Source organism: Lycorma delicatula, chromosome 6, assembly GCF_047948215.1.
Source record: "Lycorma delicatula isolate Av1 chromosome 6, ASM4794821v1, whole genome shotgun sequence".
NCBI classification, from domain to species: Eukaryota; Metazoa; Arthropoda; class Insecta; order Hemiptera; family Fulgoridae; genus Lycorma; species Lycorma delicatula.
Window position 1 is genome coordinate 93,262,488 of NC_134460.1, and position 26,861 is coordinate 93,289,348.

The 26,861-nt window shown below is 29.6% G+C and overlaps 1 protein-coding gene across 6 annotated transcripts in view; it reads left to right on the top strand.

Annotated features, from left to right (window-relative positions):
• LOC142326028 (putative ATP-dependent RNA helicase DDX60) overlaps window positions 1-26,861 on the top strand; it is an 83,412-nt gene that overhangs the window by 55,345 nt on the left and 1,206 nt on the right. For 5 of the 6 annotated variants that reach the window (XM_075368107.1, XM_075368108.1, XM_075368109.1 and 2 more), the window contains exons 8-10: window positions 279-424; window positions 9,555-9,673; window positions 14,505-17,035. In XM_075368107.1, the coding sequence (XP_075224222.1) occupies window positions 279-424; window positions 9,555-9,673; window positions 14,505-14,724 (485 nt within the window). In that variant the 3' untranslated portion in view covers window positions 14,725-17,035. Of the gene's footprint in view, window positions 1-278; window positions 425-9,554; window positions 9,674-14,504; window positions 17,036-26,861 lie in introns of those variants that run through there. The other variant, XM_075368112.1, reaches the window with a different exon arrangement.

Sequence of the window (26,861 nt, forward strand, 5' to 3'; positions counted from 1 at the left end):
GAAAGAAATCAAAAAAATTCTACAAGCGCAGGCCTAGTCCTACTAACTGTAGACATTCAGGAACAAAAATCCCATTTATATTTGATTTACACTTGTATTTTATATTACTCAAAATATAAAAATTAACAAATAATTTTATTGTTGAAAAAAGCTTTTGCTAGTAGCTAGCAACTTGTAATTCCGGATTAATTATTTATCAAAAGTGTCATTATTGTTCAATTATTTAATCTTAGTTATATATTTTGTTATAAAATTTATTTTAAATTGTTAAATTTTAGATGATAGCAAAAATCCTGCATTGGAAACATTTATTGCTAGAAGAAGTAATGAAAATCTCATTTGTTCAGCATTTGCTGGATTATCTGGTCAAACTGACGAAAATCTTTATTGTCAGAACTCATTAATCAGTAACATTCGACAACAGGTATGATATTTATTTTTAAGTTAGTTGCTTTATATTTGATTTTTTACTTATCAGAACAATATTTACACAGATATTTTTAAACTGATTTCTGTTTAATATTTTTTAAAGATATTTTATTTTATAATTTCCATTATCTCTAGGTTTACATGTGTGAATAAGAAAAACTTAAAAGTATCTGTTTAAAAATTATAAATAATTGGTGAACAAAATTGAACAGATATAAAAATTAATGTCAACTAATCTTCAGTTGTGTCAGGCATTTAGCATCAACATTTTAGTAACAGGAAACCACCATTATTTGAAAATAAGATGGAAAAAAAACAATGTTTTGACATTATTTTGCAAACTCAATTCTTTCTTCAGGTGAAAGCCATTCTTTCACTTAACAGCTTATGTATGTCTCTCACAGCCTTTTCTATAATAGTTAACGATTTTTTATTTGATCAACCTAATGATTTTATGTTTCCTTTAAAACAAAAGCCAAGGGAGTATGTGACTTATTTCCTAATCATTGATAGCTCTTCTCTTAAACAAAAAAAAAACATATTGTGTATTATCAGTGAGATTATCTATTTGTAATTGATTTTGCACTGTAAAATTCAGAATTAATTGCAGGAAAGCTGTAATGCTAGCAGTTTTTTCTTTATGAACAATATTTTACATAAAAAAATTATAATCATAGCTCTCATTTATATTAAGAGTTTTTTAATTATCATGAAATAACATTTTATTCAGCTATATATGCATATTTTAGGCTATGTAAAAAGAGACCAACCCATTGATGTTAAACATTCTATTAAGTTGTTTGTTTTACAGTAGCCATCTATTATTGTTGAGTCCCAGAAAGCTTGGTATTTGATCTCTCGTTTATCATTAATTGCACAAAGGTTTCCTACAGAAATCAATATGTAGATGTAGAAAATGCATTTTTAATGGCATTTGACATTCCATAGCTCAGTAAGACTTAAGAAGCTTTTCCACTACGGGATTTGGAATTTTCTCTTTTTGTTAACCTAAAAATCCTTTTTTCATATTCACAAATGATTTCCATGCTGCTAATTTGTTTTCATTTAATTTTTCTTAAAAAGCAGGATCTTGAATCACTTTTCTAATAACAGGACCAGTTTCTTTAAGTTTGGCTTCATTTAATTGTGGAAAAAGTTCTCTTAAATGTTGAAAGATGCTAACTTGATGCGAAGGGAAGAAGAAAAAGAATTTGGGTTCAACAAGGAGAGGCAAGAAGACATTTGATTGTTCATCTGGTTTAAAATAAGTTTCCTTTGGCCAGTCTTTTTTTTATTCCTGACTGCAGCAAAACCAACAATTCTCACTAGTCTTATATTTGTAGATATTCGTTAGTTTGACTCTAAGAGCCCAAATGGCTGGACTGATTTTGACAAATGAGGTATTGTTGATTGTTGGATTTATCTTGACACCGTGGGCGACAGCCACCATAATGTCAGACCTAAAAAATTGTTTTTCAAACCCCAGCAAAATTTATCATGTGCTACTCTGCTACCCCGTAAGCATAAAAGGCAACAGTATTTTGTGAACTCACCTTTAAGGTCCATTACTACAGCTGTAACCTTCAAATCTGCTTCCCAATTAAATTGTTTATATTTAAAATTGCATTCAGTGACAAATATGTTATCATGTGTTTTTTCATAGAAATTTTATAAGCAATTTATAAAATTGCTTGTTATTCCTATTGTGGAGTGAAACTACTTTTAAAGAGCTATTTTGTAGGTTTATTTATTCATAACTATTATTAATCCATTGATGTCCAAATTTATGCAAAAAGAACCCTTTATTTTATTAAACAGAAAGATGTTTTTATTTTTCTGAAGGATGTAATGCTTATTTCAACTGCCAGTAAATAGACTTTCATAATCTAGAGCCAAGAAGTTCAGCTTGCTATTTTGATAAGCCAGAGTCATGCACCAAATCATTTATTTTATGGATAATTCAGGTTTTTTTTTGGATGTCAATTAGAAATGCTCATAGAAAATTTCTTATTAAAATTAAACATTAAAGATACTTAATGTAAAAACCAAAAAAAAGGTTGAAAGTGAAGGTAACTTGACACAAGTTACTTCTGAAATTGGCATAACAGTTCTCAAGATAAACAAATATCCTGTTTCTATATTCAGTAAGCCAAATATATTGCTCCAATATACTTTGACACAATAATCTTGGTAGACAAGTCAAGCATATACAAGAAATATTCAGAGTACAAAAATGCAAGAGATATTCAGAGGTACAAAAAAATGTATGTTCTACCCATTCTGTCAAGATATATTGCATAATATGTTTTATACAAGGGAATACATAATTTTATACAATGTAAAACAGATAAAGATACACGTTTAATCAAGAAATCTTTCAAAACAAGGACAGTACATTAAATGTTAGATGACTGATGACAAACAAAATGAATTACAAAAAATTTAGCATTTTTTTTAAAATATATACTTTTATTAGTAAACAGTTACTTAAAAAGTGTGGATTACATATCAGTGAAAATTTTGTTGTCTTTCATGTTAAAATATTTCTGTAATCCTGTATTTATTGTTTCTAGTTCAGACATGTTTAAAATTTCAATTATTCTTACTCAGTCCATCTCTCCCTTTATTTATTCAGTCGCTGATACAATATCAGTGCAAGAAGTGTGAGTAATGTTATGCAATGATAATGATAAAATTTCTTTTGGACTAAGGTATCAAAGCTTCTGAAGATTTATTAAATAACTGACAGTTTAGATTTACCACAGGCAACAATTTTGAATCACACAAAATCATTAATGACAAAAGAAAATATGAGAAATGAATCTACAATTTCTACTACTTTTGAAGTTACTAAATTATTCTTATTATTTAATTAGTTATTAATTAGAAAAATGATTAATGATTGTTTAATTTTCAATGTTAATTTTTTTTTTTACACAGTCTGTTGTTGCCCCAGTGAATCTGCGAGCTTGTGATGTCACATGCTGACATCTTATGTTACTGTTTTCCAAAACATTATTTTTGTGCATAATTACTTTTATTTCATTTTTCGACTTACAAATAATACATTATGTTGTTGTGTGTTCAGTTCGTTCCACTTGAGTTAACTGCATGTATAAAAATGCTCAATGACTCAATCTTGTAAACAATAACAATTCCTTAACCAATGACTAATGCTCTGATTGGTATTATGTACAGGCCTATAAAGATTTATACATGCTGTTACAAATGATGTCTTTTGTCACGATTATATTTAGATTCGTCATTCATAGTACAGTGTGTGTATAAAGAAATAAACTTAGTCCAATTTACATTGTGTTCAGTGAAGGTATTCAGATAGAGTTTTTGTGTGGTCTTATTATTTTACAATTACTCATTGTTTTTCGGAGATTTTTTGTAATGTTCCAGGTGTGTAAATATAAAACCAGAATTTGCCCATAGATGGCCCTAGCTGTTAATGTAGTTATCGTCAAACCGCATCATTGGTGCCATTTTCTTTCTTTGACAGCCGACAAAGATTTTCAACTCATAACATACCAGTTTTATACAAGCATAGTTTTAATTAGTGGTGAACATATCAAGTTTTGTACCTACATATTATGATTTGCAGACAGCATTGATTTTCTGTTACCATTTAAAGAAAACTGCTGCAGAATCACATCGAATGCTTGTCAAAGTTTACGGTGAGCATGCTCTTGGTAAATCACAGTGCTTTGAGTGGTTTAAAAAATTTGTAAGTGGCGATTTTGACATGAGAAATGAAGAACGTGGAAGACCACTGAAAAAGTTTGAAGACAGCGGAATTGCAAGCATTGTTGGATAAGGATGATGCTCAAATGCAACAAAAACTTGCATATCAATTAAATGTAACATGAGAAGTCGTCTCCATACGTTTCAAAGTCATAGGAAAGATCCAGAAGATGGGAAAATGAGTTCCACATGAACTGAATGAAAGACAGCGAGAAAACTGAAAAATCATTTGCGAAATGCTGCTCACCAGGTACAAAAGAAAGTCATTTCTCCATTGAACTGTGACAGATTATGAAAAGTGGATAAATTTTGAGAATCCTAAGCGTAAAAGATCATGGGTAACTCTAGCCAAACCATCAACGTAGATTTCAAGGCCAAATCGCTACGGAAAGAAGACAAAGCTCTGTGTTTGTTGGGATCAGAAGGGTGTGATCTATTATGAACTAATAAAACCTGGCAAAACCATTAATATTGAATGCTACTGACAACAAATGATAGATTTGAATCAAGCATTACGTCAGAATATCAAAAAAGACAACACAGTAATTTTGCTTCATGATAATGCACCGTCTCACACATACCAAAACTGGTCAAGGAAACTATTGAGGCATTCAGTTGGGAAATACTTTTGCATGCAGCTTACTCATCAGACTTTGCTTCGTCCGATTACTAATTATTTGCATTGATGGAACATGCACTTGCTGAGCAGCGCTTCACTTACGAAAATGTGTGAAAATGGCTCGATGACTGGTTTGCCTCAGAAGAGCAACAGTTTTTTTGGCGTGGCATTCATAAATTGTCAGAGAGATAGGAAAAATGTATAGCTAGTGATGGACAATATTTAGAATAAAATATTTTTTATAGTTTTTGTACAGTAAACGTGTATTTTCTATACAAAAATTCCGGTTTCATATTTACACACCTGGTATTATTTTTTGTTCGTGTGTTATTAGTGCGGTTTGTTATGGCAGAATTTAAATCCATAGTTAAGAGAAAAATAAACAGGAGTCAAGCATGTGAAATTATCAATAATTTTTATGAAAAAAGAAGCTGTAAAAATAGGTGAATTAACTGATGACAAACATATAATTGGCATTCAAAAATGCGAAGAAAGAACTGCTCCTGCTTGTGGGATATCAAGAACACAGGTTCAAAAACTTAGAAGAGAAAAAAGACATGATTCTTCAATCAACATCCTAATCGTGTTTTTTCAGCACGCCAAAAGAGTATAAATGATGTTCAATACCTGTCAGTGGACTGGATGGACAGTTTTAATTTAGGTGTAGTTAAAAGAACAGTTAATGAATTTCATTCAAGGAAGAATAAATTACCTACTTAAAAAAAATAAGGCAAGAACTTTAGTCATCTATTGATTAACAGAAAACTTTTAATTGAGAAATCCAATATCAGGTGGAAGACAATTGAATATTCGCAGGGAATGGCTAAGTACAGACAAACTAATGCTACAATTGTTTATTTGGTTGAAACATATGTTTTAAGTTTACATTGTTCAACAAGTCATGGGCTGATAGTATTTTGAGGAACTTTAATGTGCTGATTAATAAAGTTGACTGTCTAATAGTAATTCATGCTAGAGGAGAAATCTGTTTTATTCCGAACGCATTACTAACTTGGAAAGCCAGTTCGAAAAGTTGCAACTATCATGACAACATGAATACAAACAATTTCATGAATTGAGTGCATGAAAAATTGATTCCAAATCTTTCACCTATGTCAATAGTAGTAGTAGTAGTAGTTATTGTTGTTGATAGTGTCCCTTATCACAGTACAGATATTGATAAAGCGCCAAATTGTACTACAGAAGAATAGATATGACCAATTGGCTGGAGAAAACCCATATTTCATATAGTTCAAAAATGCTGAAACCACAGTTACATGAATTAGTAAAGTTACATAAAAATAAAGTACAAAAATATCACTTGGATGAACTTTTAAAAAAACACAGGCATCACGTTCTTAGACTCCCACCGTACCATCCTGATTTGAATCCGATGGATGGTACGATCATGGTATGATGAATGATCGATAAAAAGATATGTGCCGAGTCATAACACGTTTTCTTTCACAAATGTTGAAAAATTAACTACAGAGAAAATTAATTCCATGATTTTATGACTGGAAACTATTGTGAAAAGGTAAAAAATATTAAAAAAAAGAGAACCACTGATAGATGAAATGACAGAACATTATATTATACGTGTAGACTCTTATAGTGAAAATGAAAGTGACAGTGATAGTTATTTGTTTAGAGAGGATGATGAATTTGCTAGAAGCCTGAGTTAGATGTATGAAGAAAATTCAAGTAAGCTTCTGTTTATTATTAAAAATTAATAATTTAGTACAAATAAACGTTATATGTTTATAATTACTAAATGTAAATATGATAGTTATTACCCCGATACAATATGATAATAATTAATACTTCGATTTGATACATGGAGTTGATGTTTTCAGGCCAAGTAGTAATACGTGGTTTGCTCATGACGTCACAAGCTTGTACATTGGCTGGGCCAAATATTCACAGTTGAAATAACAGATTTGCTTATTGCTGATGGATGTGATAGATGATTTCACCTGCTGAAGTCATTGTTTACTGTTATAAAAGGTCTTAAGTAATTCTGCAGGACTAGTTGAAGTGCTATATATTACTTTTAATTAATTTTAATTGTGTGTGTGTATATATACACGGTTATTTTTTTTCATGGTCCGATCAGTCACGAAATTAAAACCACAGTGAAAATAAAAAATGTTTTATTTATAACAAGTACTTACGTAGTTACGCTATTTATCTACATAGTCGCCACCCCAATTTAGACATTTGACGTAGCGTGGTACCAACTTTCCTATACCCTCATCATGGAACGGAGCCGCCTTTGTTTTCAGCCATGTTTCTACGCTGGTCTGCAGCTCAATGTCTGTGTCAAAATGTTGTCCTCCTAGCCAGCGTTTCATATGAGCAAAGAGGTGAAAATCGGATGGAGCCAAGTCCAGGGTGTATGGTGGGTGATCAAACACTTCCCAACGAAAACGCTGCAGGAGCTTATTTGTTACAGCTTCAGGTTGCGGCCGAGCATTGTCATGGAGAAAGACAATGCCTGATGACAACATTCCTCTCCGCTTATTCTGAATTGCCCTTCGTAGACGTTGAAGAATCACTCAGTATGAGGCTGCAGTGATGGTCGTGCCACGTTCCATGAATTCCACCAAGAGAACTCCATTCCGGTCCCAGAACACAGTAGCCATACACTTTCTGTTGGAGAAGGTTTGCTTGAACTTCTTTGGTTTAGTGGGAGAATGAGAATGCATCCACTGTTTAGATTGTTCTTTTGTTTCTTCAGTTTCGAAATGGACCCATGTCTCATCCCCTGTGACAATTTTGTTAAAAAAATCTCCCTCATTGTGGTAGCGCTGGAGAAACGTTAGGGAGGCGTCCATTCTCATTGTTTTGTGATGGTCGGACAGCATCTTGGGAACCCATCTCGCACACAGTTTGCGGCGGTACTGAAGTCTCTCATTCACAATGGTGTAGAGAGCTGACCTTAAAATTTCAGGAAACAAATCACTCAGTACAGAAATTGTGAACTGATGCTTTCTCAAATCAATTTTCTCGAATTGCCTCATCCACTCGCTCAACAAGATCATCGGTTGACACTCGCTTCCTTCCCTGACCGCCTGCATCATGAACATCTGCATGTCCTGCTTTAAAGTTCCTGCACCATTGTTGCACTCTGCTGTCACTCATTGAAGTTTCACTGTACACATTACTTATTCATCTATGAATTTCAGCTGCATTACACCCCTCAGCCTGAAGAAATCGAAATACCACATGCACTTCGCACTTGGCGGGAGATGCTATTGTTGTAGACTTGTTTATGTGCTAGCTGCATGTTCAGAACTAAATGAAGTGACGCAGCATGATTGAAGGCCATACTAGAGACGCTGCACAACATATATGCGCAAAGGTTCATCCGATTTTTGTGTGGGTTTTTATTTTGCGACCGATCGGACCTTGAAAAAAATAACCCTCGTATATTGGTGAAATTTGGTTATTGGGATTCGGGATTCAATAAAACCCTGTCATGGTCACATGCTGAGGTTTCATCTGGATCAACCAGACAAGGATAAATAAGCATTTTATTTAATTTACTTTCAATATTATTTTTTAAGTATACAATTGTTTTTGGTTGCTTTATGTTTCCTCTTGTTTCTTATAAAATGGATTATTTTTTACCTTTTCAAGGACTTATTCTCTATAGGTTCGTATTTTCTTCGGATATTTCTGAATGATTGCATACTTATAATATCTCAAGACGATCAGCATACTCAGTATCAACAAATTATTCAACCTTTTATTTAAAAAAAATTGGCTGTAACATTTAGAGTCATAACTGCACATCGAGTATTCTTTTGTTTTTGTTTTTTTTTTTTTTTATTATTTAACACAAGCTAATAATTATTTGTTATCTCAGTCTCTTCCTTTGCCTTAGTAACAGAAAAATTCAATTATTTAAAATAATTGCAGTACAGTTTGTATACAGGAGAATCACAAGAGATTAAACTTCAATTTCATATAGCAGTTATAGAAATACAAACTGATAAGTTAATGCCAATACAATTTGAAACTGAATACTATTTGAAACTGAAAAAAAACAACGTAAACTATGGAAAATAATAATTTGTACTCTAGTAAATAAAAAAATAAGTATGAATTTATTTGGCCTTTAAGAGTGGTCTCACACAGATTAAATCTCAATCACTACAAGGTTGCCTAACGCACAGAATACATCAGGGGATGGTTTATATGTGCCCATGATCATTGGTGAATCCTGAACCAGATCTGCCCTGGTAAAAAGACATTGCTCCCAGTGTCAGGCCTCATTTATAGCAGGACTTTAATTATTCTATAGCAACATGTTTGTAACAGGAGGGCTTTCCAAAGGAATAGTTGATGCTACATTTGTAAAGTATGATACTGTTATAAGCGTTGGTGACTGATGTTATATAAATTCAAATTAGCTTGACAGATCAAGAAGCATAGATAACTATATTCAAAGGTAGCCAAATGGTAATGTAGTTCCAAAGTGAATTGAACAGCTTGTGACTTGATAACCCCAAGATGAGGTGTGAATTATTTCTGTTATTCATTTGCGGTTTTGTCGTCTGCACTTGTTTCCATTCTAACTGAAAAGCAAGTCTGATTTTAAGATCTGTACATCATTTCATTTTATAGAACAGTTAATACCTATCTTTGGTTCTAGGTATTAGAAAAGAAAATTGAAAATCTAATCACTCAGAGTGTGTGTGTGTGTGTAAAAAATGTTTGTTATCAAAGAAAAATTTGTCATTTTTAATAGGTTTTCACAGACGCCAAAGTAATTCCAATAATTGATCTCGAAACACCACTCAATGGGTATGCGTTTGATTTTTACAGACATGGTGTTTTAAAAAGTATTGTGGAGGATAATACATTGAGGTATGTTACAATTTATCTTTTAGTAATAAGTTTTAACAAAATACCATTAAACATAGGCAGGAACTAGTTACCTAGGATTTTTTTTTTTTATGTTAAGTATAATTAAATGTATAAATAGAAGGAATATATTTATTATCAAGTATTTATAACTATTTCATTTTATTATAACATATATATTCATAACATACAGAAGATAGATATCCCCAGCTGCATATGCATCCCAGGAAATCTACCATTTGTAGTAGTGTATTGACCATAAAAAGCGTAGTGTCTTTCTTTCTTGGAAAAAAAATCATTACCAGAAATAACTTACAAAGATGAAAATTAAGTCATTGGTTGGTTATAGACAGACCTCCTCAGACTGGATTATACTCTTCCCTGATCTACTTTGATGGATTTCTCATCACCAACCCTTTTTCCATTCCTTTGGTTCCTTGTTCCCATTATTGATTCAGTAGGTCCATGTCTTGATTCTCTGAAGATTTCAGGATCTTAAAAGCTCTTGCATCCTTGTCATCCGATAGGGATTGCTGTGGATTCTATCTTGACTCTGTTTCCTGTCCAGTTGCTGCACAACAAACCTAATGGCTAAAGGTGCACCTCCTAATTTGGGTCTCCAGATTCCTCTTCCCCCCCCCCCAAAAAAAGCATAAGTAGAATTTCCCAAAAGAAGAAGAAAACAGATTCAATATTTCATCATAATTATGGTGCTCCTTTGATTCTCCACTTAACCATGTAGAGACCTACAGAATTCTGCAATTAATGTCAATTAAATTGCTATTAGATAATGCCATGCCCCCTTCCTGTTTCAATTCTTCATGTGTGAAATTAAAAAAAAATTGATTACTTAGCTGTAGTAAATATTTTTATTTGCAGTCATTGTCTTCTGTCAAATATGTTCAAATACAGTTTTTTCTTCAATTCCTCCACCTGTAGATAAACTAAAATAGTATGGTCAGAATTATCCTGTCACTCCACACATAATGTATATGAAATACCATTTACCTTAATCATAAAGTAGATTAGAGTTAATTGTTCCCTAAATTTTCCCTTCCTTGAATAAGACCTATGGGAGTAGTAGCTGCTATCGTGGTTAATCTGGTATATTCATGTTGGGATTGTCTTGTATCCAGCTGGGCTACCACATTATTGGATCTAAGGGAGCGTAGCAGACCTTTATGCCTATGGAACTACCCAAAGACCCTATACTTACCTGCAGGAAGAGGGGGTTTGCACAAAAACCAAATAAACAGTAGATTTTGCCTACTGGAAAATGTCAGAGGCTAGGCCTTCTGTTTATTTATACAGCAACAGTAGTCTGATGCCAAATTATAATTTTTAATAGATAATGATGAAATAATGAATTTTGTAGTGTGTGAAAGTACCATTCCTGATTAGAACTCGCTTCTGGAAGCTCTGGATGAAAATCAGATATGCTACCACTCTGCCACAGAGATCAGCATTTTATTCCTCATGAAATCTAATGCTATAATCAACAGTTCTCATCTTCCCTTGACAATGATTGAATTTTGCATTGCCTATTAATGTTCAATTCAGTGAATAGTTTTTTATCACCCACCTTTTAGATAATGTCTGAGAGATAAATTAATGGAATTAGGTGACCTGTAAACCTGCCAACAAGATCAGTATCTCACTTTTCCTACCATGTTCTGTTTTTTTCCTGTTCTACAGCTCTAGAAACTGCTGTATCAAACTTCTACTTTTTCATTATAAATGCAAATGAAAAGTTTTAAATCATTTCTTGCACATTCTAACAAAAAAAAAAAACTTTCATAAGAAACTGTTCTTATATTATACTCTATTCTGTTCTTTGCAGGATTTGTCCAAAAACTAATCAGATTAATACTGGCAAACTCAGTTTATTGAAAATATGAGGAAATACATTTAATCTTCTAAAAAGACTCCTTGTGCAGCTACACAGTGTTCTCAACAATGTTTCCACTGGCATGCCTTCACAAATTTATATTGCAGAGTTTCCTTGTCACAACCTCTTGGAACAGCTCTAGTGGTTGCAAATTTGTCATCTTTCATATTTCTTCTTTCAGCCAGGAGAACTAAAAGAAGTTGCAGAGAGACAGGATGGGACTGTAGAGCAGCTGGTAGCACTGACTTTCTTATTGATCAGAAACCCTCTCATTGTCAATGCATTGTGGCTCTAGCATTGTCATGGTTGAGGATCCAGCTGTCAGAGATCTTGGGATGAATGCGAGCAATGCGTTTTTTAACTTACTATCACTTTGATATAAAAAGCTTCATTCACTGTTGTTCCAGGGGGACAAACGTTTTGTGAATGACCCCATTCGAATCGTGGAAAAAATTGAATATTGTTTTGATCTTCAACTTTCTCACCTTGGCCTTCTTGAGAGTGGATGATTGCAGAATGCGCCATTCACAACTTTGGCATTTGATTTCCAGATCACATGTTACATAAATTTGACTCTGTTGCCACATCTAATAATTCACAACACATTATCACTCATGATTGCTGAGGTGTCTGATAGATGTGATGTGTGTGAGAGATGTGATTGTCTGATTGCTGAGGTGGTCAGAACTTTTGGCACACACTTTTCACATACCCAATTCAGTCGTCACAATTTTGTAAACTTGCATTTTTAGGCAAGTTTAGCTTATCTATGATACACACTTACATTTACCATCTACCACCTATATTATATTTATATTTACCATTTATTCACACTTATATGTCAATCATTGTTCAAAAGCTTTGCCACACGATCCAGATTTTCATCCGTGTTTGTCATAAATGAGTTGCACAAGATATTTTTGTTGGCGTTACTGTTACTCAATTGAACACTGAATTTTTTCTCATGACACATCATTTGAACAGAAGTTCACTAGATTCACTTGGAGCCAACTGTAATTAGTTGTAATGTGTTGCGAAGACACCCATCTATATTTTCCCACTACAAACTACGCCTGCACAACACCAGATCTGTAAACGTACCATTTTGTGGGGTGATCTGCTATTTTTATTCTTATGATAGCCTAGCAGTTAACTTCAGGCCATGCCATGTTCATGAATGAGATTTTTTCGTTTATGAGTAAGTAAGATGGGGAACTGTATGTTATAGACGTTTCCTTCTTGTTGGTTTTATGACTATGTAAAACATAAAATCTAAAATAAATCTGTCATCATTATCTTGCTACTAGAGACAGTGTGTTTTTAGTTTGTTGTTGACCAATCATTACAAATTTTAATTTCAGCTTTCTTATGACCTCCCCAGAATATTTACCAAAGTTCAAATCTCACAAGTTAATTACTATACAAGTCATAAACAAAAAAACCTGTAAATAAATAATGTAAAACTTCTTTTACCAAATTTAATATTGTTTTCTATATTGATATTGTCAACATCGATTATCACTGTCAGTATTGGCTTCATCAGACAGTTTTGTGATTTTCTAAATGTTTCTTAAACATTAAATACCTTGGAGAAAACCTATATAAAAAAAGGAAAGGCCAAAATCAAGATGAAAAAGAGCCAAGTAAAATAAAAAAGCTAACTCCTTCAAAGTAAACAATAAAAGGTTTAAAGTATAACCAAGAGAAAAAAAGAAAAAATTTGGTTTAAAACTGTAATAAGAAATTTAAGAAAAGAAGCACAAAAATTTTACATCTTACAGAAGTATAAAATAAAAATAGGTATTTAGGTATTCATAAAACGATTTAAGTAAAAGAAGAAAAGAAATTGTCAAACTATAACATTAGTGGAGTGGTGGGCCCCCATCCTGAAAGTTACTTTTACTTTGGGATATTATTTAAAATCAGAAGCTGTATTAAAAAAAATCCAGTGAAATTGAATATATGTTTTTTTCTTGTAAAACTTTGTATTTAAAAAAATTACTTTTAATAAAATTTTTGTAATCAACATATTTTTATTATTTATAATATAATTAGTAAATAATATTAGGGATTTGTTGAAAGATTCAGGCAGTTTTAAAAATATTATTAACAGAAAATTCTTTCATTTATTTAATTTTTAATTATTACTAATTTTATACATAAACGCATTTAAATTATGTTTATAACTTATTTTGTAAAAATAAAATCCTTCAAACGACTACATGTTATCAGCCCTTCCGTGTCTACTACATTAACTTAACTCTTTTGTAGTATCTTATAGGATTTTAGAAAATTTAGATGTATTTGGCCACATGATGTTCCCATATCAGAAGATAAAAATAGTTATGTATCAAATTCTGCTAAATAACGTGTTTGAGATTCATGTATTGCTCACACCTCCATTTTATTTTTTAAGAATCTTCCTTCACTGGATGACAATTAGATTTCAGAATTAAATTTTTTTATCTAATATATCAATTAGATATTTAATTTAATTGTATAATGTTCATGTTCTACATGAATGTAGTGTGTGATTAGTGACAGTCTAGAAAACCGACTTTGAGGTAAAAGTTTGAGATATGGGACCCATGGTGACCATATTTCCCTGCCCCCTAAATGTAATTAAAAAAAACTGGCATCGATACCCCATATACAAAAATCAACATGAATGATACTAAATTAGCTGAATCACCTTTTTTTTAAACTGTTAAGACATGTAAATTAGGTATATTAGTTTGAAGTATGAATTTAAAATTTTATGACTACAATATTTTTTCTTATATTTTTGCCTGTAATTATTAAAAATAGACTTGAAATTCTTCAAGATAGAGATGGGAAAAAGTATCTTTATTCCAGTCTTAAAATATTATTTCTAAGAATTATACTGTGTTTAATAAATTAATTGTTCTTAAGTTTCTTTAACTACAAAAAAAATTTTCATTACAGGAGTGGTTCTGATTATAGTTATTTATTAGACTTTTTATTAGTGTTAAAAACTGTTGAAACTTCTCTAAAAGAAATAGCAATGTCGACTTCAGATGTTCATCTTGAAAATGAATTGGACAAAAGGAATTTAAATCGAAGTGTTAGTGATACGTTTGAAGTTGTACGGAAAAATTATGAAGCAGTGTTTAATAAAGCGTATAATATTCGAGATAAATATTAATAATAATTAGTTGTAACTGAATAATATTTTAATGACATTATTTTATCATAAGTATTTTACACATTAAAGAAAGTAAAAAAGATTAAAAACGTAAAAAAAAAAATTAGCTAATTAATTTTAATACATAATGTGATTATTTTTTTTAGAGGAAATTAGTAATGGTTATTATTATGCTAGTTGTCATATATTTCTGCAGTTTCTATTGCTGAATATTTCAGCAACAATTTCAGTTAATGTTACTGCAAAATGAATAATTTTGTAGATTAATTTTAATACTGCAAAATTAAAACCTAGTAGTAATTATTCAGTTTTAATCATTTAAAATGTAATATTTTTAATTAGTAGAAAGAATTAAGCAATGTAAAATAACATACTATTTAACAGGATTAATATAACTTTTATGTTAAACTATTGATGAAAGTACAAATAGTAGCTGCATTAAAGATTTTATTATTTACACATTTACTGACATAAAGTTTATAATTGTACCTGTCATTAAATTCATTGCTGGAATTTTTCATATTTTAACAGAAATTTCTGTTTAGTATGTAAATACTCTTCCAGATTAAACTCGTATGAAGATATCCTTTGTATTTAATTCAGTAGTTTATAACACATTGTAAAGATTAGGAAATATTATTTTATTGACTTATTAATTTTATAATAATAAATTTCCATATATGATTATTTGGTGTGTTTTTCTGACTTACTATCAGAATTTACTTTTAATTTTTTTGTGGCTCAGGTTAAGAGTCTTGTCACAAACATTCAAAATATGAACATTGTGTAAAGATAAGAGCACATATCAATAAAATTAATCGGTGCATTGTTTGGTAACCTCTTTATTATTGGATTGGGGATATATATTTGAAATTTGTAACACTAAATGCAAAAAAACATTGAATTGTACAAAAAGTGAGGAAGGTAATATTAAAATCATTGAACTACCATGCAGACAGTCGCAAGTTGAATGATTGCTTACCACTAGCACATTGAACTGAAATATACACAGCTAGTGGTAAAAATTTTTGTAATGCACACAAAATATATATACTATAGTACATAATGTTAAGTGAGTATCTCTTAGAATAAAATATAAATTTTCAAAGTGCATTGTAAGGTTTCTTACTTACATTTGTAAAAAAAGGTGAAATATATTGAGTAAAAAATTTTGAATTTATATATTTTAAGTGGCTTTGACTGTTATCGTCTTGAATCGCTAGCAAAATACTAACAACATTCAATCTAAACCACTTGTTATTCTTGTTTAACTTAAGTGATCTATGGAAACTTGTTTGTTAAACATGGCCTTATCTAATTCCATTCAATTTTTAAGGATCCCACATCATGAGTTTTTACATAACCATCAGGTTCTATGGTATGCAGTCATAACCAGGACCATAATTTATTTCACCGTATCAAAGTTTATCTATTAGTACTCTATCTACCGGAGAAGAAGGGTTTTTCACTACAGAAACATACATTTCTTTCCTTTCAATGACAATCTATGTTATTACCACTCACAAAAAAAAAATAAAAGCAATGGTAATCAAGTATGCTGTTGGCGGACCCATTTGACTTTTACCCAGCAAATTCTCCTTGTCTTTCTGAGACAACCGTATATATTATATACCTTCAGTTAGTTATGTTTGATTATAATTTTCTACATCTTTCCTGTTGCGCTCATTTATATTTAATTTACTCAGCTCAGATCATCTAATTCTCTTGTCTTTCTACAGTTCTTTACTTTTCACTTTTAATTATTCATTTATATAATATTTTTCATTTGATAAGTTTTGCTTCTTCGTAATAAAATATATTTCACTAAAACTTCCTCCTTGTCTGAATTCTGCTTCTCTTCTTGATTTATCATGGTTGTTGCATATGTAAACATTAGTAAGAAATAATAATCGTTTCAGCATTTCTGTATTATTATTTTATTCCGTATTAATGAATTGCTCTAAAGAATCTTCCCCTTTAGCCAGTTGAAAAATTACTTCTAAACTACTATAATCATTTCACTTAACTTCATTTAAATCATTTGCTATTACTTGATAACATTTGCCTAGCTACTATAATAATTTCACCTGAGAATTTTTTTATGGAATTTTAAAAACAATAAAGAAATAAAGCATGTAGATTGCTTTTCATCATCAACCAATAAATGTCCATGAATAGCTTCTTAGAGTGGTCAAGTGATATATAGATCATTTACTTCTAAATTCAAGTCTGAATATGATTAGGGATTGATTCATTAAAACTCTATAACTTATTTTCTTTATGAGAGTTTTGTTTTACTTCTAGAATAGATAAACAATATTATTTATTTTATTAAGAATTAAATACTTTTATATATATATATATATATATATATATAAAAACAATTATATTTGTTATATACAAAATTTTAACAATACTTGAAGTTAGTATATTGAAATGAAAGGGTATTTTGAAAACTGCTGTTTTTATCTTCAGCGATTCAAAATAAGTCAAACAAAAGAATTTTAATTTTTAAAGTTTGTGAAACAAAATTATTTACATTAAGATTTAGATCTTTTTATATATATATATAAAAACAATTATATTTGTTATATACAAAATTTTAACAATACTTGAAGTTAGTATATTGAAATGAAAGGGTATTTTGAAAACTGCTGTTTTTATCTTCAGCGATTCAAAATAAGTCAAACAAAAGAATTTTAATTTTTAAAGTTTGTGAAACAAAATTATTTACATTAAGATTTAGATCTTTTTATATATATATATAAAAACAATTATATTTGTTATATACAAAATTTTAACAATACTTGAAGTTAGTATATTGAAATGAAAGGGTATTTTGAAAACTGCTGTTTTTATCTTCAGCGATTCAAAATAAGTCAAACAAAAGAATTTTAATTTTTAAAGTTTGTGAAACAAAATTATTTACATTAAGATTTAGATCTTTTCTTGATCTAAAAGGTGTGATGAAGATTATAACTTCACTGTAATATTAGAATGACTCATTCTTGAGAAGAACTTGACAGAAAAACCAGCTTAGTCATCAGTAAAGATAGTAAGAAATTTTAACAACAGATGAAATATTGTCTCTTTAAGATTTTAGAGTCCCCCGTTCCACTTATGTTGGAAACTGATGTAAAAATCTTTCTCTTCAGTAATTGGCATGCTCTGTTCTTTAGTGTATTGCTTAGCATGTCATATCCCATCATTAATTACACTTAATGCACGCAATATTTTGGTAAAAAATTGTTTACAATCTGTAAAATGTTACAGTGATTTAAATTAATGGAACAAATATAAGTTACATAGATAATGTACATAGTTAAGTATTTCTGTGTATTTATATTGTAGGAAAATAAATTTTTTATTATAATTATTTTAATTGAAAAAATCTTTAAACCATTTAATTTTGTATTATAAATAATTTGGTAAAAATGTTACATTATCTTACTCTCTAGATGTTCTAATTTCACATTTAATATATTGCTTTTCTACATTAAAGGTACGCAGAACCCAATAACACCTTATCTAGTTGTTTTTATTTTGTCTTTAGGTTTAAAATTTATATCTTTAAATTTAATGTATTTTTTCTTATATAAGCAGATTTACATATTTAATTGTATTATATGTTAAAAGTTGAAGTCATGTATTTAACATTAAAAATAAAAAACAATTTTAATCAAGGAGAAAAGTAGCATAGCACTCCAGCTGCAAAAGCAGATAAAATTATCAATTGCCTTCAACATGACCAATCATGAATACAATTCATGTTTGCATCTTCTGAACTTATTTCTGTTAACAGAAGAAACAAATCTGCATTTTATGGAACTTACTTTCAAAAGCTTCATATGACTAAATTACTTTACTATACAGTTATTATGTGAAATGTAACACATAGTCTACTCTCCACTGCAGTTAATTACGTGTCGAAGAATCATGATTCTTCTTTATAAAATGTTTATAGAGTTAGTGTACTAATATAAGATATGAAACATTTGTGTGAAAATGTCAAAATTTTACTCGTCATCTTTCAAAAGGTCATAAGTGTTGCCAGATTTAATTAATATTACCAAATGTATACAACTTTGTCATCTACCTGAAGATTATGAAGAAACTTTTCCCTGACTGTATATTTTGGAATTAGTTTTGGTTAATATGCCTTCTGTAATTTCCCAATACTGTTATAAATATAAGTATTTATTCCGGTTGAGGTAACTCGTATATCATTAACCCTTAACCAGTAAACTACTACAATAATTAATGAATTATTAAAATGGGTTTTTGTATAATTACTGTTCTTTCGTTAAAGGAACAATATCCCAAGAAATGTTTGTATATTTCATTAAAAAACAGAGGCACTTTCACTTTTAAGATGGACAATTTTCTATAGTTATAGAAGAATCTATTAAGTTTGAAGGTAGAGAACAATTCAAATTTTCATTTGTCATCAAACCTCAGGGCAAGTAACAAAATTTGATTTTATTATGCAACATTTTCAATCTAAGTATTGGAATTTTGTAGGACCATTAGTAAAAAATCAAATCTATTGGTTGACTTAATGTAAAGAAAAACTAGATTTTTCTTGCTTTTTCTCTACTTTGTAAGTCAGTTTGATTTTTACACTGTACTTCATTCACTATCATTGCACTATATATTAAAAAATTTGCAAGCAGAAATAGAATCTGTTAGATGACCTTTTCTCCTACCTAGACTCAGAAAACCAACAAATTGATGTTCTTGACATTTCAACCTAGAGTATTTAAGTAAAATTATGTTAACCATGAAAAAGAGTATTTTTAGAACCTGCTCTTTTAATCACTTTCAATAATGAAATCGACATTAACATTAGAATCATCCGTAAATGTCATAGATTCATTTAGCTCAAGATACTGACAATCTTATTGAATCATTTTTATCTGTCCCAATGAACAGATGCCCTGAAATTCTTTACTGAGCTTCCATCTGAGAAGATTTGAATAAATTAGTTCTGTACTAATTAGTAAAAGTAACTAAATACAGCATATAAGTAACATCAATTGGTGAGAGTATATTATTAAGAAAAAGTTTTCTTAATAATGATCTGAGAGACTGCCAAGAGCTTGTTAAAGTAATAACTGTAGAGAATATTAACAAAATTGAATCATTTGCTTAATATGAAACAATATAATAAACTACATAAACAGCTAGATGTCATTAACCTAAATAATCAGTGATACCAACAACTGGGAAAAAAGTCTGTTTAAAGATAGTGGTTTACCAGTTAAGAATTTTACTTTTTTCCATATATGATTATCCAAATTTAAATAATATCAATTTTATATAATTTTATACACCTAATGCGATTTATATATGATAAAAATTGATCATTACTTTTCAGTAAAGTTTTAGGGTATTGAAACAAGATTTTGTCTTTTATCCATCCATAAATACTGTTTAGATTAGCTAATTACTGCACTTACAGAAGTACAATTTTTTTATGGAAGTACATTTTTACTTTGTCTTCCTGTAATCAATTGCTCATGATATTTAATAATAAAGATATCTGATGTTTTAAAAAGTAATATTTTATACTTTTAGTAAATAAGATTTTTTGTACTATTTTTTAATGATAGAAAACCCCAGTAAATTTTAATGACAAGTTCTTGTTAAATTTTATGGATGTAGAAAATATTTTTGTTTTAATCTTAAATATTTTTGTTTTATTTCAAAGTGAGCTAATTTCAAATTATAATTTACTTAAAAAATAAAGATTCTATTTTTAATATAGCTTACCATGAATATGTATAAAAATATACATATTTAATAATACTGTTCACATTTTACTGTGATAATCCTATTCATTGTGGGTAGAAAGAAAGTAATAGTTTAATTTAATTTAATATAGATGAACATTAGTCTTATATGTGATTTAATTTTTTGTCTGTATTTTGTGCTTCTGTTAAATAAGCTAATATAGTGATACCAGATTTCTAATTTTGATACCAAGATGGCTTTCTGTATTAGTATTGTGTATTGTTTGATTAAAAAATATCTTGTTCACAGTAACATAATTATATTATAGTCAGTTAATTTAATTAATAGTTAACTCATTTATGTTTAGATGCTTCGTGTGTAGTGGTTGTTTTTCACTACAGCATGACCGATATTTAAATATTTCTCACATTCAATTCTCATTCAAACAATTAGAAAAGACTGTGCAGTAAATCATATTTGTTTTGATAACATTTTATAAAAATAAAAAACCATCAAAACAATTAATTTTTTGCCAGAAATTTGTAATAGAACTAAAACAATAGTTTTATTATACTCTTACTGTATTTTTGGAATAACTTTATTTTTTCATATATCTGTATAATATTAACACAGTTTTAAAATAAACTGAACAATATACTTTTTCCTTTATTTGTAGGGCACACATCTTTCTAATCTTTGTTGGCATTGAATATGTTAAAAGAAATAAAATAATATATTTTATTACTTTTAATCAGTAGATTTATTCATTAGGATTTTTAGTTTTTCATCATACGTATAGTGATGCAATTTACTTTTTTACAAAAAGTTAATGTATCTGTTGTACTGAAATAGCAGTGTAATTAAGCAGAACATTTTTAAAACTTTGAAAACTGTATATTACATATGGCACTCAGATGTGCAAGTAGTCAGTCATATGTTGTATATGGCTCAACAGTAGTAAAAGAGTTAATTATTAGTTACATTGATACAGTTAGCGATTAATTTGTTAATTAAATTACATTTATAACATATTTCAGCATATTTTACATATCATTAATAAAATATATTTTTAGCCATAAAGTTTCTAAATTAAAATTTCCTTAGAAAAATAGAAATTTTTAATATTTTGATGGAAATTAGCATTAAAATCATTAGTTACCATCATTTTTGGTTTCATTGATATTTTAGTTTTATGATTGTCAGATTATTTTTACAGTAAAACCTCCAAAACATGACTACCTATTTTTCACTTTACTTCTGTTCAGCAAAGTATCTTAATCTATTTTTATTTATTCTTTTCAGAAATAACAGAAAAATTGTTATAATAAATTAACTTCCACTTAAAAATGAACATAGAATTATATAAAACATATCAATGTGTTATTGATAGTTGAATGATAATTATTTTAGGCCTTTTTTAATCAAAAAAGGATGTTTTAAGAAATGTGCTATGTGGCAAAATTTAACTTTTACATAACATGTAATTAAATCTATTAATTCCAAGTTTAGAATTTCATGTTTACCCTATAAAAGTATAATTTATTGATACTAAGTAGATCAGTTAATTTAATTAACTATTGGATGCTGTCATAAAAATAGAAGTAGCTTATACAAAATGTCATATGAAAAACAAATTTTCTACAAAAATGATTTATTATTCTGATGATGTTAATATATTAGTCATTTCTTAGTATTTAATCAATTTTCTTTTGTACAGTTTTATAAAAAAAATTTGGAAACATATTAGTTCTGTTGTAACATATATATTAATTAGAATTTTACACTACCTATAAATACCTGGAAGGGTTATGTTTCACATTCCTATATTTATTCTATAATGTAACATTTATTAGTTAAACATATTGAACGTAGTTGTGTAAATCAATCAGTTACTGCAGCTGTGATTGTTAGTAAAATTTTTCTAGCATGGATGTTCCAGCACATTCTCCAGCCTGTGAAAATACGGTTTGATATTCCAGAATGTCTTGTCACCATAAAAGATAGTTATTCATACGAGATGAAAGGTCATTCTAGAACAAACTGTATTTAGCAATTTTCTATTTATAAATATAAATAATTTTGTGTTTTTTTTTTTTAATGTTATTTTTTGCCTGTCCACTAAAGTTATGTTTTTTCTTTTTTTAATTTATTTAATTTATGATATTTTTTAAATTATGTTTCAGATATTAATGTTATGTACTAATTTTATTATTGCAAAAGGAGAATTTATATTTCATTTTAGCCAGTAGAGTCAGCCGATAATTAAATAAAATACTGTCTTACACTCAATAATCAAACGGTTTGTAGAACAAAATAATATAAACTATCTTACAGCAAAAGTAAGAGTTCAATTAGAAAAATCTGAAAGCTTGAACCTAAAATAAATATTATATACAGAATAATATCAGAAAGTAATAATAAAACAATAAAATGTTATTAGTAAACCTGAATCATTAAAAACTTTTAAAACTATTTAATAATAGAAAAAAGGTAATCGCTAATATAAAAAGTATTTTTAAAAATTCACCACTCATGAATAAACAAAAATTATTTTTTACAAAATGTTTCAAAACATTCACCCACGCATAGTGGTGGTTGACTTGCCATCGGGAAGAAATAGAAAGTACTTTTTTTTCCTTCATCATGCAGATTCAGCTCTTCCTTAGAGGATACCAGGATTTTCCATCTTTCTTGTTACATCATTTTAGCTGAGTCTATCTCGCTTGCTAGGAGAAAAAACTAAAAACGGAGGGGTATGTAGACCTGTAGGTTTTAATTAATTCAGATTTATAACAGAGAAAGATCAATGACTTGATGAATAATCAACACTTTTTCAAGGACACCAATTTTGGTTAGATTTTAAGTATAAAATGTAGTTATTCACTAAACACAAATAGTTTCATGTAGTTTTAAAAGTTTTCTTTCATTGAACCTTGTTATCAGTGCCCATCGTCGATTTACACAACAGCTTCAGTTTTTAAAACTTACCCCTGTGAGTGGTGACATCAATCATATCTGCTCCAAATTCAAAACTTTTCACCGTACCTCCTACCTCTACCTTTTCATTTAAGGATGAATATTCACCTGGTTTGAATACTCTTTTTGGCTTGGAATAAGCTTCCTTTCTAGAATTTTTTTAATCCCAAAAAGCTTTTTTGAAGCTGAAACTCCAGCTTCTTCCATTAGCCATTTATGAACCACTTTGTCACCATAGCTCTTGCCAGAAAGTTCTGGATCGAAACTAGCTGTGCAAACAAGTGCAGGAAGTTCTGGGCCGGAGGATTCCATCTACATTTACGAAAGTTTTTTCCATATTTATGACATTGCATGCAGTGAAAAATTGTAATGTTAAAAAATGCATGCATATTCTATGCATATTATATTCTAGTAAGCATATATGCATATAGCATAAGCGTATATGCATATTCTAGTAAGCAGTAGAAACTAATGTCGCTACTCTACTGCTTTATTCTTGTCCTAGAATAGTACTAAAACCCTGTAATAATGTTCCAGATTTTTTTCTTTTCTGTCAGAATCAAGTCAATTAGTTGCTCGTAGTCATTGTAAAATAGTCACTCGTTTGATTTCAGGAGGTAAATTAAGTGCAGTTTCCCTCACACTCTGTCTTCTCAAATAAGATTTCTTTGAAAAGTTTTTGCAATTTAACATTTCATATTTGTTGTACCTGCTCATTAAATTTACAATTTGATGAAAAAGTTTTCTGATGAAGGCTGGATCTGTTGATTGTGAGTTTGTTGAAGGCCCTGGATCATAGATGAACGGTATTGTTGTTTCTGTTTTAGCAGATATAACCATCTCTCCTGTTCAGGTAGCTGGCACTTCAAGATCACCCACAACCGTAATTTTATTTCTTCAAGAAATAATCCTTTTGCCTCAGATATTTTGTAGTGCCAGTGTACTTTTAAATTTGACTGATATTTTTTTTCTTATTTATGTAATATGATTTACTAACATCAGATAGTGAAGATTAATTAGTTCTCAGAATTTCAGCAACTAGAAATTACGTAAAGGTATTATTGGTATTGGCTGTCAAACAAATTCTAATGAATGTAAAATTATAAATAGGTATTATTTTTCATGACACAAATAAATGACATGACCATTTATCTGCCACTGTTAAGAATCTATTGCTTGTCAATAAATCTTTCTTTTTGTGTTACTGTAATATTTTTGTTTTTTTTTTCAAATAAAATACTTTAAATTATAAAAATAGCTTTTATTAAGAGCCAAAGTATTTATTTAGACGTGTCAATAACTACATCTTACTTAGATTCAGCTCAAAAAAAAAAATGAAACACGTTCTCCCTTATCTCTAGAAAATTAAGTAACATTATTTTTTTAGAATTATAAATTAAAATGTGAAAAATTCACACATAGGAAAGTGAAAGATAACAGATATAGTGAACAATTTTAACTGTTATGTAACCAAAGGATGACTATGTGACAATAAATTTCAAACTAAGCTATAGTGAGCAATGAAACCCATTCACAAGGATTATTTTTAATAGAATATCAGGTCATGCTGGAATGTCCATCTTTACTTGATGATGAGCAGGATATTACAGCATATCCTTCTGCATTCAATGTGTTAATTTGCCTTATTTTACTTACTTATTGTGCTTGGTATTGTTATTACATAAGATTTTCAATTCAGCATGGTAATTATTGTTATTAATTTTTTATGTTAATTGAACAAATATATGTTTTCTTATTTAAATAATTTAGATAATTGTAGTTCATTAATTAAAATATATTGTTTTTTTATGATTATTTAATTATTATATTTAAATATATTATGTCATATTAAATAAACTATGCAAACTGGTTTGTTTATGTTAAAACCATTCACATATTTCATGTGGCACTTTCTGAGTGGAAGGACATATTAATGCTTCAATGAGCGAGTTGTGCTATTATTTCAATAAAGTGACATTGGTTTTATAATATTTGTTATTATTTTGTGAATATATCTGAATATCAGCGATACTACTTCTGTATATAGTGTTAGTTATTTTTATACAAAATGCAGTTTTGTATTACACGTTAGGAATTTTACATAAAATTACAAATCTACTTTCCATTCCATCCAACCAGAAGCTGTACCCTCAAAGCTCAGCTCAGCCCAGGTGAATCCTGGAGCCAACTCAGTGCCAAGGGGCATGCCCCATGGCTGCAGAGCTCGCTCTGCTCACCATTCCCAATTTGCCAGGGGGACCAGCGCCCTGGACACATGCAGAGCTTGCTTCGGATGCCATTCCCATCTACCCAGAGGGCTCCACTCCCTGGACTGTATGTTATCCTCATGGTTGTGAGACTAATACTAATAAATAATAATTAGAGTATTCAGGTTTTACAGAAACCTGAAAAAGAAACTGAATTACAAAATATAGAAATAGTAACTAAAGAAACACACATTTTGACAACAAAAAACTAATAACTTATTTCTTTGCCATAGTGGCAGAAATATAATAATGAAGTAAAAGGATTAATCTATTTATTCCATAATGAATATTTTTAATATCTTAACCTTCACAGGAGGTAGGACCTCGGTCAGTGTCTTAAAACCTTCCCAGGTATAAACAATTGTATCCTGCAATATTTGAAAGTAATCGGTTGGTTAGTTCTCACGTGATGCATTAATAAAGAAACAGACATTTTTAACTACTTGAGAGCAACCTAAGAGATGTTGCCTCAGTCGGTCCCAAATGACATGCTGTAGACTACTCCAACCTTTTCTTTAGTTCATCACCTGGATTGAACTACAAACTTTATATATACATATACATGATTCAAAATAACCACGATCTGTTAGATCAAAAGTGTACTTGATGCATGCAAAAGTTAGTCTTCAACCTACTAAGAAATACACCATTTGAATTTTGAAGATCAGATGATTGTTTGCAGAGATATTATAATGTATCCCATTGCACCTCAAACAGTGCCCCAGGGGCACCTACTTGTTACCAGTTAATGGTGATTGGTTTAGCCTCTCATAAGGTGCTCTCATTCGCCATTCTAGCCTCAAATGCAATCCCCATGGGAAGCCCATTATTGTTAAACAAATTTTTTTATTTCACATTAATTTCATTATTTTTGTAATATTCATTCGATTGATTCGAATCATTTAGTTCAAATCCCCACATGCATACATATATTTTTTTATCTCTGCATACATTTTTTTTTTCAGATGAAATATATCTAAAGACTTTTGCCAAGAAACATGGTTAAAAACTTGGTTGCGATTGATAGAGTATTTTTTTTTATTTCAAACAAACAAAAACCCTTTTCCTCTTTGTATAATAGTATAGATGGTTTCATTTGAGGAACAGCTGTTGAGTCTCAATAATGCTTATTATGCTTTTGCCTGGTAGTTAATTTGTACA